We start from the raw sequence: 15,849 nt of genomic DNA on the forward strand, positions 1-15,849 counted from the left end.
ATCCCTGGGGTGATGCACATCAGCGTTTGGGGGTTTGGAGGTGATAATTTGGGGTTAGGTTTTAGTTTATGTTTAGGAAACCCCTCAGCCTTGGGGAGGAAGGGCAAACCCCGGGGCTGTGTCTGCGCCAGGGCATCTCCGGGCTCGCTGTCTCCTCCTGAACCTCTCAGGGGATGTTTCCTCCTCCAACCCCTCACTCTGAGCCAGGTTTGGGGGCTTTGGAGCTGTCAGGAGGCAACAGGGAGAGTTTTCAACAAGATTTTCCCTCTCCCTGAGCATTTCTCGGTGCATTTAGAAATGAGAACTGGTGGTTGTTTATTTTATTTATTGGAAGCCCAGGGTTTATCTGAAGAGCGCCCTGCAGGGTTTGCCCCACCTTTGTTCCCCAGCAGGGCTGGATTTCCGCAGGAAGCTCATCCAGGGAGAGGCTGTGCTAAATTTACATTGAGATCTGGGTGCAGCAGAGGATTTGGGGTTTTTAAAGCTCTGAAGTCTGGCTGTTCTTGCTCTTTCTTCCCATTTAATACAAGTTTAATATTGTCTCTCGCTGCCCACGCAGGTGTGAAGGAGCTCAGGTGTGTAAAGAGTCTTTAAATCCATCCTGACGGGCTGCAGGAAATGAGATTTTTGTCCCAATCCGTTCTGTTTGTTTATGACAGCAGTTAAAAGATGAATATTTGGAATAAAACTACACTGTTTTTTTTTAACATTTAATGTTCTCTTTTGTTTTTCCAGCTGTGGGGAGCTCAAAAAATCAAACAGGTAACACACTTTAAAAAATATTTTCAATTTTCCTTATTATTTTCAAGTATTGCTGCTTTTTCCTGTCCTCCCTCGTTCCCTTTGCCAGTTGCTGTTTTGCCTTCCCATGGAAATGTAAATGCAGAGAACACTCTGCCACCAAAAAGCCTGATTTTTTTTCTTTTTATATATATTTATATATTTTGATGTCTTCATTTTCTCCTTCCTGTCTAGTCAAGAGCTTTCTTGTCTCCAGTTTTTTGCAAACAGTTTGACAGTTCCTTGGGAAGGTTTGTGCCTGTGCTGTACCTTCTTCCCTGCAGCCCCATGGGAATGGATTTCTCCTTCCCAGCGAATCCCAGTGCAGCCTCCTGGGCTTGGCAGAAAATCTGGGGGAAATGTGGGCAAAAAGGGGCCAAGCGAGCTTTGCTGCTGTGGTCAGAAGGGCAGATTTGGGGTTTTTGGGATCTCCAGAGGCACCAGGGCTGTGGGACAACATCAGGGTTGGAATTTGTGGAAAATTCAGGTGCTGTGTGGGGTTTTTGGGTGTCCCTTGTGGGGGCATCCAGGGAGGGCTGGACCTGCCTGTTGGTGTCCCAGCTGGTGCTGGAGCAGGCGGGGAGAAGGTTCTGGAATGGGATCCATACCTAGATACAGGGGAGAAGGTTCTGGAATGGGATGCACACCTGCAGTAGGAGAAGGTTCTGGAATGGATCCACAACTGGAGATGGGGGGAAGGTTCTAGAATGGGATCCACACATAAGGATGGGGGAGAAAGTTCTGGAATGGGATCCACTTCATGAGAAGGTTCAGGAATGGGATCCACAGCTGGAGATGGGGAGAAGGTTCTGGAATGGGATTCACACGTAGAGATGGGGAGAAGGTTCTGGAATGGGATCTACAGCTGGAGATGGGGAGAAGGTTCTGGAATGGGATTCACACATAGAGATGGGGAGAAGGTTCTGGAATGGGATTCACACATAGAGATGGGGAGAAGGTTCTGGAATGGGATCCACAGCTGGAGATGGGGAGAAGGTTCTGGAATGGGATCCACAGCTGGAGATGGGGAGAAGGTTCTGGAATGGGATCCACACCTGCAGGGGGAGAAGCTCCTGAACTGAATCCCCCCATTGTGTTTGGGCCCCGGGGGTTTTGGGGTTTCCCCTGTGGCCCCTTTGCTCCCCTGCAGGATAAAGGGATTTTTGTCCTCATCCTCCCCATCCTCTGCCACAGCCAGGCATTTCCCACTTTTCCCACCCAGCACATTTCAGCCCCAATGGGAGTGCTGAGGACAGGCAGGGACAGAAAATCATTTTCCTTTTCCCTCCTCATTTGCCTTTCCTGGGGCTCAGGTGCAGCTGGGGGTGGCTTTTGGGGACACAGAGCCAAGACAGAGCCACTCTGTATATGTAAGGGTCAATAATTTCCTCCTAAATGATTAAAATAATTAAAATTTTCGTTTTAGTGTCTTTAATTACTGCAGGAGAGCAGTGCTGGGGAGGGGTTTTGTGGAGGCTTCTGAGCCTTTGGTGGAAGCGAGGAGGGTCCCAGGTGGGGAAATTCCAGGGACTGTGTGGTCACAGGAGGTGTTTGGAGCTGAGGGGTGGCTGTGCTGTGCCCTGTGCCCTCACTGTGGCTCTCTGGTGACATTTTCCAGGCCATCATCCACCCCGACACCAACGAGACCATCTTCATGCCTTTCCGAATGTCAGGTACGCTGTGTCTGCCATTCTCCTGGAATTTGGATAAATACTGCGGTGGGGGTTCTCCTCTTTGGGAACTGAATCTTGTCAGCATTTAAACCATGATTAGGAAGGAATTCCAACACCAAAATCCCTTTGCAGGCGATGAAAATGAGGATCCTACATTCCACTGTGAGATTTAGTGCTTAATATTTTCCTTTTTCCTTTCCTTTTCCCTTTCCCCTTTCCTTTTTCTCTCTTTCCTTTTTCTCTCTTTCCTTTTTCTCCCTTTCCTTTTTCTCCCTTTCCTTTCATCCCCTTTCCTTTTATCCCCTTTCCTCCCTTTTCCTTTTTCCTTTTTCCTTTTCCTTTTTCCTTTTCCTTTTCCTTTTCCTTTTCCTTTTCCTTTTCCTTTTCCTTTTCCTTTTCCTTTTCCTTTTCCTTTTCCTTTTCCTTTTCCTTTTCCTTTTCCTTTTCCTTTTCCTTTTCCTCTTTTGTTTCCTTTCTTCCCTTTCCCTTTCCCTTTCCCTTTCCCTTTCCCTTTCCCTTTCCCTTTCCCTTTCCCTTTCCCTTTCCCTTTCCCTTTCCCTTTCCCTTTCCCTTTTTCATTTTTCATTTTCTGTTTCCTTTTTACTTTTTCCTTTTTGTTTTAATTTTTCCTTATCCTTTTCTCCTTTTCCTTTTCCCCCTTTCCTTTTTCCCTTTTCCCTTTCCTTTTTTCCCCTTTCCTTTTTTCCCTTTTCCTTTTCCCTTTCCTCTTTTCCCCTTTCCTTTTTCCCCTTTCCTTTTTTTTTCCTTTTCCTTTTCCCATTTCCTTTTTTTCCCTTTTCCTTTTTCCTTTCTTTTCCATCACTATTGGAAGCATTTTAACTTTACATTAAATGGCAAATCTTGCTGCCCACAACTTCAGGGGTGTAAACTCCAGGTCAGCAGCCTGATCCATCCTCACTGGATGAAGAGGAGGGGGCTGGGGGGGGTTATTCCTCAGGAAAGAATGGGATGATCCCTGTTTTTCAATGGTGATGATATCCACTGGCCCCAGCACTGGGATTCCAGGGAGGATCAGCCCCTCTGTGCCTTAATGAGCTGTTCAATGATTAAAAATGAAATTAAAAGCCCCCTTTGGGGTTTCCTCACCATGCTTAGGTGCCCAGCAGCTTTTCTCGAATGCCAGGGCAGCCCTGGTGCTTTTCCAGCAGATTTATTGAAATAAACAGGACCTTTCCCATGGGTTTGGGTGCAACATCCCCTGATTTGGGCACTGGGGAATTGAACAGGGTTTGTGCTCAGTGCTTTGGGGGATGATGCTGAGGGTGAAGGGAGGAGAAGCCAGCACCCTCTGCTCGGCTGCCTTGTCCTGAATTTGTCTCCCAATTTTTTCTTCCTCTCAGGTCTTTGCCCTTTTTGGCTGTAAATTGGGTGCAGGAAGTGCATTCAGTGATATTGGGGAAAGGCTCTGAGACCTCCCCCTGGAAGTCAGGGAGATGAATTATAATTAGCACAGGAATTGGCAGCCACAGCAGGGGGAATGTGAAACGTTTGATTTCTGTGGTGCTCAATAAAACTTGAGGAAAAGACTTGGGAGAGCTGGAAAAGCAAAAATAAAGGATGGGAAAACCAGGAGGGGGCTGCAGTTGTGGGCTGGAGCATCAGGTGGAGCTCCAGGATGTCCCAGGGTGGTGGCAGTGAGGGCACCTGGTTGTGCCAGGAGTCCCTAAACTGGGACATTCATTCAAATTCATTTATTTATTTTTCTTTTCCCCCACAGGTTACATCCCCTTTGGAACCCCCATTGTAAGTATTTGGTTGTGGGCACCAAGAAATGATTCCTGAGCACAATTCTGTACCAGGAAATGATTTCTGAGCACAATTCTGTACCAGGAAATGATTCCTGAGCACAATTCTGCACACTCCAGCACCTCACGCCATTCCCACAGCATCCCCACCTTCCCCATTTCCTGTTATTGAGGGGTTTTATCTATTAATGTATTGAGGGTATTTATCTTTTATCTATCAGGTTATTGATGAATTAACCCAACCTCTCTTTGAGGGTATTTATCTATTAATGCATTGAGGGCATTTATCTGTTATTAAGGGGGGTTTATCCATTAATATATTGAGGTTATTTACTTACATTTTATGAGGTTATTTAGGAATGAACACAACCTCTGAGGTTATTTATTTATCTATTATTGAGGTTATTTTTCTATCCATATACTTATCTGTTATCTAGTATTATATATTATGTCTGTTGAGGTTATTGATGAATTAATCCAACCCCTATTCAAGGTTATTTATATATTATCAAGGTTATTTATTTTTTAATATATTGAGGTTATTTATCTGTTATCTATCAGCTAATTGATGAACTAACCCAACCCTTATTCAAGGATATTTATGTACTATTGAGGTTATTTATCTATTAATATATTGAGGTTATTTATCTGTTATTTATCAGGTTATTGATTAATTAACCCAGCCTCTGTTTGAGGTTATTTATCCATTTTAAATCATTCCTACAACCTCCTTCAGCACCTTCATCTTTCCCTCTGCAAAGCAGAACTCATTGCTGAATTGACCCAACCCCTATTTGAAGTTATTTATCCATTACTGAAGTTATTTTTCTACCAATATAATGAGGTTTTTTATCTATTATCTATCAGCTTATTGATGAATCAATCCATCCCCTATTTGAGGTTATTTATCTATTACTGAAGTTATTTTTCTATCACTATATTGAGGTTATTTTTTATTAAATATCAGGTTACTGATGAATTGACCCAGCCTCTGTTTGAGGTTAATTGCCTACTATTGAGGTTATTTATTTATTCATATAGAGAGGTTATTTATCTGTTATCTATCACGTTATTGATGTATTACCCCAATGTCTTTTTGAGGTTATTTAGTTGCTGTTGAGGTTATTTGTTTATTCATATGGAGAGGTTATTTTGTATTAAATATCATGTTATTATTAATTAATCCAGCCTCTATTTGAGGTTATTTATTCATTTAAAATCATTCCCACAACCTCCTTCAGCACCTTCATCTTTCCCTCTGCAAAGCTGAACTCATTGCTGGCAAAATGCAACTCCTGCAACTCTCAGATTCCATTTTTGGACACTTTTATTTTGCATTTCTGTGGTTTAAGGGTCTCTTCCCAATGTGAGGAGCTCCAGCTCAGTCAGGCAGTGCTGTGTGCTCTCGTTTGGATTAATTAATCCAAAGATGAAGAGGAAGGGGGAAAGATGAAGGTGCTGAAGGAGGTTGTGGGAATGATTTTAAATGGATAAATCACCTCAAACAGAGGCTGGGTTAATTCATCAATAACCTGATATTTAATACAAAATAACCTCTCCATATGAATAAATAAATAACCTCAATAGTAGATGATTAAACAGAGGCTGGGTTAATTCATAATAACCTGATAGATAATAAAAAATAACCTCTCCATATGAATAAATAAATAACCTTGATAGTAGATAAATAACCTCAAACAGAGGTTGGGTTAATTGATCAACAACCTGGTATTTAATACAAAATAACCTCAATGTATTAATAGATAAATAACCTTGAAGGTAGATAAATAACCTCAAACAGAGGTTGGGTTAATTGATCAATAACCTGATGTGTAATAAAGAAGAACCTCAGTATATTGATAGAAAAATAACCTCAATAGTACATAAATAACCTTGAATAGGGGTTGGGTTAATTCATCAATAACCTGGTATTTAATACAAAATAACCTCAATATATTGATAGATAAATAACCTCAATAGCAGATAAATAACCTTGAATGGGGGCTGAGTTAATTCATCAATAACCTGATGTTTAATAAATAATAACCTCAATATATTGATAGATAAATAACCTCAAAAGCAGATAAATAACCTTGAATGAAATTGGGTTAATTCACCTCCTGAGGCTGTGCCTGAGGGTGATTTCTCCTTGTTTTGGGGAATTTTGGGAGTGTTTGGGTGCTCTCCATGGCCAAAGGCAGAAGGGAGAGAATCCTGCCTGTTCTCCTGCTGAATTGTCACCTCACCCAAACAGGAATGCGTAATTTAGCCCAGTTTTGTGGGAAACTGAGGCACACTTTGCCCCAAAAAATTGGAGTCAAGAGGCATTTTATCCTCAAAGCCACCAGCTCCTGGTTCAACTTCTTGGTCCATAAAAATGGTCAAAGGAGGAAAATAGACTAAATTAAATCTCCTTAAACCCAGGGGTGCTCTAGGCCTGGCCTAGGCCCCAAGGAGGGGCTCAGCAGGGCTGCTGCTGTTTGTTGTGGTGGGCAAAGCCTCGGTGGGAACTTTGTGTGGGGCATTTTAAAAGAAAAGGTTAAACAAAAACGAGTTAACGATCAAATTGACAATGAAATCGGCCCCAATCCAGAGCTGTCAGAGGAGCCGAGAGCTGTCAGATGAGCCCAATTTCAGGAGCTGTAAAGGATAAACTGGAACCTCTTGTCATTTAGAAAAAAAAAAAAAAAAAAACCCAAACGTTTCAAATGTTAAAATTAAAATGTAACATTTATGCCAATCGATCTGTGAAATTTAGTGACAAAATTGGCAGCCTGCTCCAGCATAAAAACAGTTTGAGTCTTCTATTCCACAAAGGGGGATGGGATTTCCTCAAGAGAGGCTCGGGCTGGGCCGTCCTTGTCCCCAGGGAGGGTTTGTGCCTGTGCCCAGGTGGGATTTGGGGTCAGCCCGACGCCCCGGGCCGTGAGCGGGGTGGGGATGAGCAGTTTAGGGCCATCCCCCTCCCCGGGGTGTTTCCCTGCAGAATAATCCACTCTGGGGTAGCTCATTGTGAAGGGGATTAGGGCTTTGGGGAAATAATGGGATCTGGGCAGGAGCTCCCCTGACACCTCCAAATCCCAAATCCCAAATCCCGGCAATGTTTCCTCTCCCCGTGGCCTTGCCCTGGGTTTGGCCTCTTCATCCTTTTGGGGTTTGGGGCTGAACCCACAGCAGAGGGACAGCCTGGGCTCTGTGTGTGAGTGTTCAGGGTTTGGCTTTGCCCTTTTTTCCCTATTTCCAGCCCAGATTTGGGGCTGACCCCACAGCAGAGGGGTTTGGGTGAGTGTTCAGGGTTTGGCTTTGCTCTTTTTTCCCTATTTCCAGCCCAGATTTGGGGCTGACCCCACAGCAGAGGTGACAGCCTGGGCTCTGTGTGTGAGTGTGCAGCTTTGGCTTTGCCCTTTTCCCCATGTCCAGCCTGGGTTTGGGGCTGACCCCACTGCAGAGGGGTCTGTGTGAGTGTGCAGCTTTGGTTTTGCCTTTTTTTCCTCATTTCCAGCCCAGATTTGGGGCTGACCCCACAGCAGAGGGAAAAGTCTGAGCTCTGTGTGACTGTACAGGGTTTAGCTTTGCCCTTTTTCCCATTTCCAGCCCAGGTTTGGGGCTGACCCCACAGCAGAGGGGTTTGGGTGAGTGTTCAGGGTTTGGCTTTGCCCTTTTTTCCCCCATTCCCAGCCCAGATTTGGGGCTGACCCCACAGCAGAGGGGACCGCCTGGGCTGTGTGTGAGTGTGCAGCTTTGGCTTTGCCCTTTTTTCCCCATTCCCAGCCTAGGAGGGAGAGGATCCAGCCCCTGGAATTCTTTTCCTGCAAAGCAGCTGCTGGGCTGGAGCCTCATCCCCAGGCTGCTGTTTCCTCTTTGGGAGTAAGATTTATCCACCTTTAGAAAATTCAGCTCAAACTCGGCCTTGAGGGCAGAGTGCTGCTGCCACCACAACTCTCAGCCCCTGATTTCCCCCAGCCATCCAAAACTGGGGTCTGGGTGAGGTTTTAGGGAACCCCTGAGGACCCAGGTGGGAATCTGGGGCTGCAGGTGGCTGTCCCACCTCAGGCAGGATTTGGGGTTGGAGCTGGAGCTGCTCAGAGCTCCCTGATGTCCACGGGGTGGCTTTGGGGGCCACCAAGGGCCCTTCACACCTGATCACCAATTAAATTCTGTCGCTGACACTTCGCCAGTGTTTAGGAGCTCTTTTTTTTTATATATTTTGTTTTCCTTCTTAGTTATTTTTTCCCCTGACAGTAATTAAAAGTGAAATTGTACATTTCTTGACAGACTCTTGCACATATGGAGAGTTTGCATTTAAACGTGCCTCTTTCAGTCATACAGATTTTGGGTGCTCTTTTTTTTCTTTATTTATTTATTTTTCCCCGCCGGAATTTTCCCCCGGCGCTCAGCCCCAGCCTCTGCCTGGCCCTGCTCCTTCCCCAGCCTCTTCCTCCCCCTGGTTTGGGAGGCACCAGAGACTTGGGGTTGGGTTTGGGGTTAGGGTGGGCTTCGTTTGGGGCCGCGTTAATTAATGCCGAGCTCCGCGTGGGGGGAACGGAGCCGTAAATTAGTGGGAGCTGGCTCGGGGCCAGGGAACAAAGTCCCTGCAACTCCACGAGAGTGGGAGGAAAAGCTGGAGGAGGAGGAGGAGAAGGGAGAGGGGATGGGAAGGGAGCGAGGCCGCCCAAGCCCCGGCCCCTTTTGTTCGGTGCCGTTTGAGACGTTCCCTCCATCCCTGGGGATGGCCCCGGCTCACCCCTGGGAGGACAGGACTCCATCCCTTCCCAGATTCCTGGGAATGAGCTGGGAGGACAGAACTCCATCCCATCCCTTCCCAGTTTCCTGGGAATGAGCTGGGAGGACAGAACTCCATCCCATCCCTTCCCAGATTCCTGGGCATGAGCTGGGAGGGCAGAATTCCATCCCATCCCTTCCCAGATTCCTGGGAATGAGCTGGGAGAACAGGACTCCATCCCTTCCCTTCCCAAATTCCTGGGAATGAGCTGGGAGAACAGGACTCCATCCAATCCCTTCCCAGATTCCTGGGAATGAGCTGGGAGAACAGGACTCCATTCCATCCCTTCCCAAATTCCTGGGAATGAGCTGGGAGAACAGGACTCCATCCCATCCCTTCCCAGATTCCTGGGAATGAGCTGGGAGGACAGGACTCCATCCCATCCCTTCCCAAATTCCTGGGAATGAGCTGGGAGAACAGGACTCCATCCCTTCCCTTCCCAAATTCCTGGGAATGAGCTGGGAGAACAGGACTCCATCCCTTCCCAGATTCCTGGGAATGAGCCAGGAGGAGGCTCTGGGGAAGGTCTGAGGGTGGGGATGAGCTCCCAGCAGTTGGAGTGAATGGATGGGGTTAAAGAGTTGCTCAACCTTTGAATTCCATGGGGTTTTGCAGGCAGGGAACACCTCCAGAAATGTGGGGAGCTCAGGGCACAGGGAGGGAGGCAGGGATGGCAGGGCTGTCTTATCTGGCTGGGAATTCTTTGTCCTGGCTGTGTTTGTGGGGCTGGTCCTTGGGGTCCCCTTGTCTGCATCCTTTTTCTCTTCTTCAGCTTCTTGTGGCCTAAACCAGGAAAAAATGGCCCTAAAGCAGGAAATGTGGTCCTAAAGCAGGAAACGTGGCCTTAAAACAAGAAAAAAATGCCCCAAAGCAGGAAAAATTGCCCTAAAACAGGAAAAAATTGCCCTAAAACAGGAAAAAGTGGCCCTAAAACAAGAAAAATGGCTCTATGGCAGGAAAAATGTCCCTAAAGCAGGAAAGATGGTCCTAAGAAAAGAAAAACTGCCTTAGAGCAGGAAAATGGCCCTAAAAACTGTCTGAAAGCAGGAAAAATGACCCTAAAACAAGAAAAAAACTGCTTTAAACCAGGAAGGCTGGCCCTGAGGCAGGTATTTGGTGTGTCAGGGATGGGATTTGCAGAGCTGTGTCCCTGTGGTGCTGTCAGAAAGGGCCCAAGGATACCCCAGGCCCAGGACACACCTGTGTGGCCTCAGGTGCTGCCAGGAGTGACCTTGCAGAGCCTCTGGTGCCCCAGTGCAGGCCCCAGCAGGGAACATCTGGCCAGATGTGCTGGGCTGGGCTGCCCCAAGCCTTGGGGGGACAGTGAAACACCAAAAAGGATGAATTAATTGAAATAAATCTGATTTAAATAAACCCCAGGCTCCCAAAAAGGAGTAAAGTGCTCCCAGGTGGTTCTGCTGCCCTCAGATTCCAGTGGGATTTTTTTCCTGGTGCCCCAAAGAGGGAATGTGCCAAAGGAAAATGAGAATCCCTTGTTTACTACCAGTAGTGACAGCTTTGAACTCTTGCCTCCATACAGAGTTTGTGTTTCCCTCCAGAAACACCTGGATTAGGGAATTCTTTGGGTTTTCATGGAGTCTTTGGGCACTGCCAGCTGCCAGGGGGTTTTCAGGGTGTATCACAAGCAGGTGATTATTAATTATGATAATTAAAGGTGCAGAGCTCTCAGGGGCTCAGTGACATCAGCCAGTTCCACCCCTGGAAAACAGAGAGACAGGAGGCTGATAATGACTGGGATGACAAAAATAACAGGAATGAAATAGAGCCAGAAATGAGGATAATTTATTCAAGTCCCTGGAAATCAGCTTGGCTGTTTGCATGCCTGGAGAAGCACAGAGAGCAAAGTAGGGATGCTTTAATAATGAGAGAATCTCTCCTCTTGCAGGTTGTTGGTCTCCTCCTGCCCAACCAGACCCTGGCCTCCACTGTGTTTTGGCAGGTGAGGCTCCTTGGGAAGGGTGGGAGTGTGGGGAGGTGTCTTGGTTTGAAAAGCCAGGTGTCTGTAAAGAAGGCAGGAGCCTCCCTTGAAATGGAAAATGTAAATCCCTTTCCTACGAATTATTATAGTTTTGAAATTAAAGGGCTCTCAGGGAAATGTATGGGAGCAGGAATAACAGTTCTTTACTAGGAGAAAATTAAAAATACAAATGTAATAGTACAAAACAAATCACTGCCAGAGTGAGACCGTGCCCTGTCCCCCTGTGTGTCAGGGCGGTGTCCCAGCCCCATCCCATGGGGGCTCAGCCCTCCTGCAGTGCCAGCTGTGGCTCTGCTGCAGCAGGGATCCTGCACAAGGGGGGAGTTTTCCTCTGCAGCTCCAGGGCTGCTGGAGATGGGCCTGGGCTCCCTCTGGCCATGCAGGGCAGCAGAAAGCTGCTCCTCTGGGAATGCAGGGGGCAAAGGCTGCTGGGGTGTCCCAAAGCTCAGATTGGATCCAGGTAGGAATGCTTGGCTCCTCCCCTGGGCGGAGCATCTCCCCATGGGATGATGGAATTTGATCAGCCATGCAGGGACACTCACTGGCCATGGACAGCAGATAATTAATAATTAACGGCCCACAAAGAGCAGAGATCTCCTGGAGGGAGGATTGGCTGTGAAAGAGATGAAGAGAACTGCCCCACGAGCAGCAGATACCTGCCCCAGCTCTGACAGGTGGCAGTAGAATACACACTTATCTTACATCCCAGGACAGGAGGGAAGAGCTGGGTTCTGCCCAGAGGACAGCCTGCTGCTGTGGCTGTCCCTCCTGGCCGTGCTGTAGGGACAGGATGTGCCTGGATCCATTCAGGGAAAGGCCTGCCAGGGGCTGGAAACAAATCTGGGCTCCCCTTTTCATCCCACACCTTCCTGTGCCATGGCAAGGAAGAGGCAGAGCAGGCCAGAAGCAAAAATCAGATTTTGGAGCCATTTTGTCTGGGTGTAAATGGCACATCCATGGAGGGGTTGGCCCTAAACTTACCCATCTGCCTTTGGGAGGATGAGGAGCTGGGATTTTCCTTGGGGAAGGATGTTGGAAGGGCTGGGGATGATGGGAGGCCCTGTCGCAGGGAATTTTGGGAATAGGTGTGCATGGCAAAGCCCAGGACTCCTGCACTGAGTCTGCTACAGGAACTCTGGGGGAAAACAATCTGTGTGTAGGGAGGTGCTGGTGTGATTTCCTGTTCACATTCTGGGAATTGAGAGTAAGGGGAGGAAGCAGGCACGGGAAGGAGAGCTCCATAGTAAACACACCACGAGTGTGATTCCGTCGCCAGCTGAAACCAAGGAACAAGTTATTTTCAGCCTCCTTTCTGTGGCAAATGTCTTTTTATTGTCTGCACTGAGAGTGGGGATGGAGCTGTGCAGTCAGGAAGGCTCAGAGCAGAGTGGGATCTGCCGGGAGCACAGCGGTACAGCCCTGCCACGAGTTTGGGGTCTGGTGCATTTGGCTGGGAGCTGTCCCACAGGAGGAGTGGCTGGGGACATCCTGAGCCACTCAGGGCTTTGAAGGCCACTCACCTGCCCTGTTTAGGGACCTCTGGGATGGAATCCCAGGCTGGTTTGGGTGGGAAGCGACAGTAAATCCCATCCCATTCCACCCCAGGTGGGCAGGGACACCTCCCACCATCCCAGGGTGTTCCAAGCCCTGTCCAGCCTGGCCTTGGACACTTCCAGGGATTCAGGGGCAGCCCCAAGTTCTCTGTTCCTGCCGGTTTAATGCCATGTGTGTCCATAAGCTGGGCCATCTGCTCATCTCCTGCTCCTCAGAAGCCTCCTGTGACCCTCTGAGAGCCTGTGGAGCTCAGGAAGGGCCTGCTGGAATGGCACTGCTGCATCCTGACTGCAGATGGGTTTGGCCAGGACACCAGGAGGAATTTCTTCATGTTAAAGGAGATTGGGTATTGGAAGGAGCTGCCCAGGGAGGTTTGGAGTCCCTATTCTTGGAGATGTCCAAGGAAGGCCTGGACATGGCATTAAGAGCTCTGGACTGGGGACAAGGGGGAAATAGGCATTGCCTGGGCTCGGTGACCTTGCAGGGATTTTCCGGCCTCAATGATCCTGGGATTTTGTGACATTAAAACCCAACAGCAGCGGGGGAGATGGGGCCAGGAGATGAGTTGTCCATCCAGGGAAGCAGAGCTGCCCTCGGGGCACTGGACACCTTGGAATTCCCATTCCTCCATTTGAAGGGCATCAAATCACACCTAGACCCTGCAGCAGCGAGGTGCTGAGCTGGGAGCAGTCCAAGGGCACATGATTTCCCTCAGAACTCCCAGAAGGTCAGATTTTGTTGAGTTTGTGCTGATTCTGTCTCTCTGTCCCACAGTGGTTGAACCAGAGCCACAACGCGTGTGTGAACTATGCAAACCGCAACGCAAGCAAGGTGAGCCAGCTGTCACTGTGAGGTGACAAACACCCCTAGTTCCCAACTTTGGGGTGAGGGTGGCCATGACAAACCTCCCTGGACCCTGATTCCAGCATCAGGGTGACTGACAAACCTCCCTGGTTCCTGATTTCAGAGTGAGGGTGGCTATGACAAACCTCTCTGGGCCCTGACTCCAGTGCAGTGACAGTGGCCATGACAAACCTCTCTGGTCTCTGACTCCAGGGCAGTGAGGGTGGCTGACAAACCTCTCTGGTTCCTGATTTCAGGGTGAGGGTGGGGTGACAAACCTCTCTGAATCCTGACTTCAGATAGTGTGGGTGGCCATGACAAACCTCTCTGGGCCCTGACTCCAGGGCAGTCAGAGTGGCTGTGACAAACCTCTCTGGTTCCTCACTCCAGACAGTAGGGGTGGCTGACAAACCTCTCTGGCTCCTGATTTCAGGGCAATGAGGGTGACCATGTCAAACCTCTCTGGTTCCTGACTTCATGGTGAGGGTGGCTGTGACAAACTTCTCTGGTTCCTGACTCCAGAGCAGTGAGGATGATCATGACAAACCTCTCTGGGCCCTGACTTTGGGGTGAGGGTGGCTGACAAACCTCCCTAGTTCCTGACTCCAGGGCAGTGAGGGTGGCCATGACAAAACTCCCTGGGTTCTGATTTCATGATGAGGGTGGCCATAACAAACCTCTCTGGGGCCTGATTCCAGGGACTGAGGGTGACCGTGACAAACCTCCCTCGTCTTTGACTTCAGGGACTGAAGGTGGCCATGACAAACCTCTCTGGTTCCTGATTTCATGGTGAAGGTGGCTGACAAACCTCTCTGGTTCCTGACTCCAGGGACTGAGGGTGGTGAAAATGAAAAGGAGCAGGTTCAATGGAGTTGCCCAAAAAGAACTTTAATAATGGAGTGAAAAACAACAATTGTGGAGAAGTCGAGCACAGTAGGAGGGGCAGGATCCAAAGACCTGAGACAAAGGGGAAGCAACAATATATACACTTGGAGGTGGAACATTCTGGAACTATAACCATATAGGGGAAACAAGTAACCAATAGGGGAGCAGAACTTAGTGTAACATATAGGGGATACATAACAGGGCATAGCCAATAGGGGAGCAGGACTTGGACACCTTAGCATAACACCAAAGGCTTATGGGGGAACTCTCAAGTTCACCCTAAGTTAAACAAATGATTCCCTGGGCTTGAAACTCATGCCTGGTTCTTTTGGGGTAAAATCTGAGTCACAGCTGTGCCAATTCCTACACACAGCCATGAGGCAGCTGTGGGCCTGCCCCAGGGCATTCCCACATGGAAACACCAATCCTGCCTTTTTCCTGGCCATGAAACCTTTGGGGTGCCCATGAAACCTCTGGGGTGCCCACTGGGGGATTTCTGGACTGGCCACTGTTCCGTGTTTAAACTCAGTGTAACCAGCACAAGGATCTGGGAATCACTGCAGGCACAGAAATGAGGCTCAAGGCCTCAGAGCTGAACCAGTCCATGGTCTCAACTGGTCTGGAATGGTTTAACTGGGATCTGAAAAAGCACAGAGCAGAACAGTGCCTGGGTTGGGGGAGCAGGAGGAAGCTCCATGATCCCATCTCCCAGGGGTTTTGTCCATGCTGGTGGCAGTGGGAAGTGCTGGGGCTGTCCCTGGGAAATGCTGGAGCTGTCCCTGCTCCATCCTTGGTGATGCTGTCCCTGCTCCATCCTTGGTGAGGCTGTCCCTGCTCCATCCTTGGTGGGGCTCTCCCTGGAAAGTGCTGGGGCTCTTCCTGCTCCCTTCCTTCTCCTCAGCCTCCATTCATCCTGTGTTGGGATGTGGGAAGCTGAGCTGGAATCCATCCAGCTCACTGAGAGAACATTTCACAGATGAAATATTGACTGTGGCGAGTTTGGGGTTCAGCACTCCAGGGTAGAAATGCTAATTTGGTACCATTTGCTGAATTTCACTCACATCCTTCCTTTGAGCTGCTATTATTATAATTTTCTGATGCCAATTAATTTTCCATTCCCTGTGACCTTGCTCAGGAGGCCACGATTTCCTCGCTTTTGCCTCTTGGGATGACAGCCCATGTGTCACAGAACAATATGACAAAATTAAACCTGTCTCTGCTCTGAAACAAATACACCAAAACCAAAACAAACAAACAAAAAAAAAAAGGGGGGGAAAAAAGGGTTGAATATTAATAACCAGAAGTTTGTTTATTGAAAATATGTTTTGTTTTTCTTTCCAAAGCCTTCTCCGACATCCAAGTTCATCCAGGGCTACTTGGGAGCTGTCATAAGTGCTGTCTCAATAGCAGTGGGTAACTCTTTATATCTCTGGATTTCATGACTAAGGAGCTGCTTGGGAGATGCTTTGTGGATTGTTGAGCATGTTGATGTCTTTTAATTGACTTAACTCTGTTTTGATAACCAGCAAATGCTGTCACCTGGGGTGTGGCTGGCCCTGCATGCCC

The 15,849-nt window shown here is 48.2% G+C and overlaps 1 protein-coding gene across 2 annotated transcripts in view; it reads left to right on the top strand.

Moving 5' to 3' along the window:
- SFXN5 (sideroflexin 5) overlaps positions 1 to 15,849 on the top strand; it is a 107,867-nt gene that overhangs the window by 37,950 nt on the left and 54,068 nt on the right. For both annotated transcript variants that reach the window (XM_058024925.1, XM_058024926.1), the window contains 6 exons: positions 736 to 762; positions 2,399 to 2,453; positions 4,192 to 4,217; positions 10,909 to 10,962; positions 13,330 to 13,386; positions 15,627 to 15,692. In XM_058024925.1, the coding sequence (XP_057880908.1) occupies positions 736 to 762; positions 2,399 to 2,453; positions 4,192 to 4,217; positions 10,909 to 10,962; positions 13,330 to 13,386; positions 15,627 to 15,692 (285 nt within the window). The remainder of the gene's footprint in view (positions 1 to 735; positions 763 to 2,398; positions 2,454 to 4,191; positions 4,218 to 10,908; positions 10,963 to 13,329; positions 13,387 to 15,626; positions 15,693 to 15,849) is intronic.

The sequence above is a fragment of the Melospiza georgiana genome, chromosome 5 (assembly GCF_028018845.1).
Source record: "Melospiza georgiana isolate bMelGeo1 chromosome 5, bMelGeo1.pri, whole genome shotgun sequence".
NCBI classification, from domain to species: domain Eukaryota; kingdom Metazoa; phylum Chordata; class Aves; order Passeriformes; family Passerellidae; genus Melospiza; species Melospiza georgiana.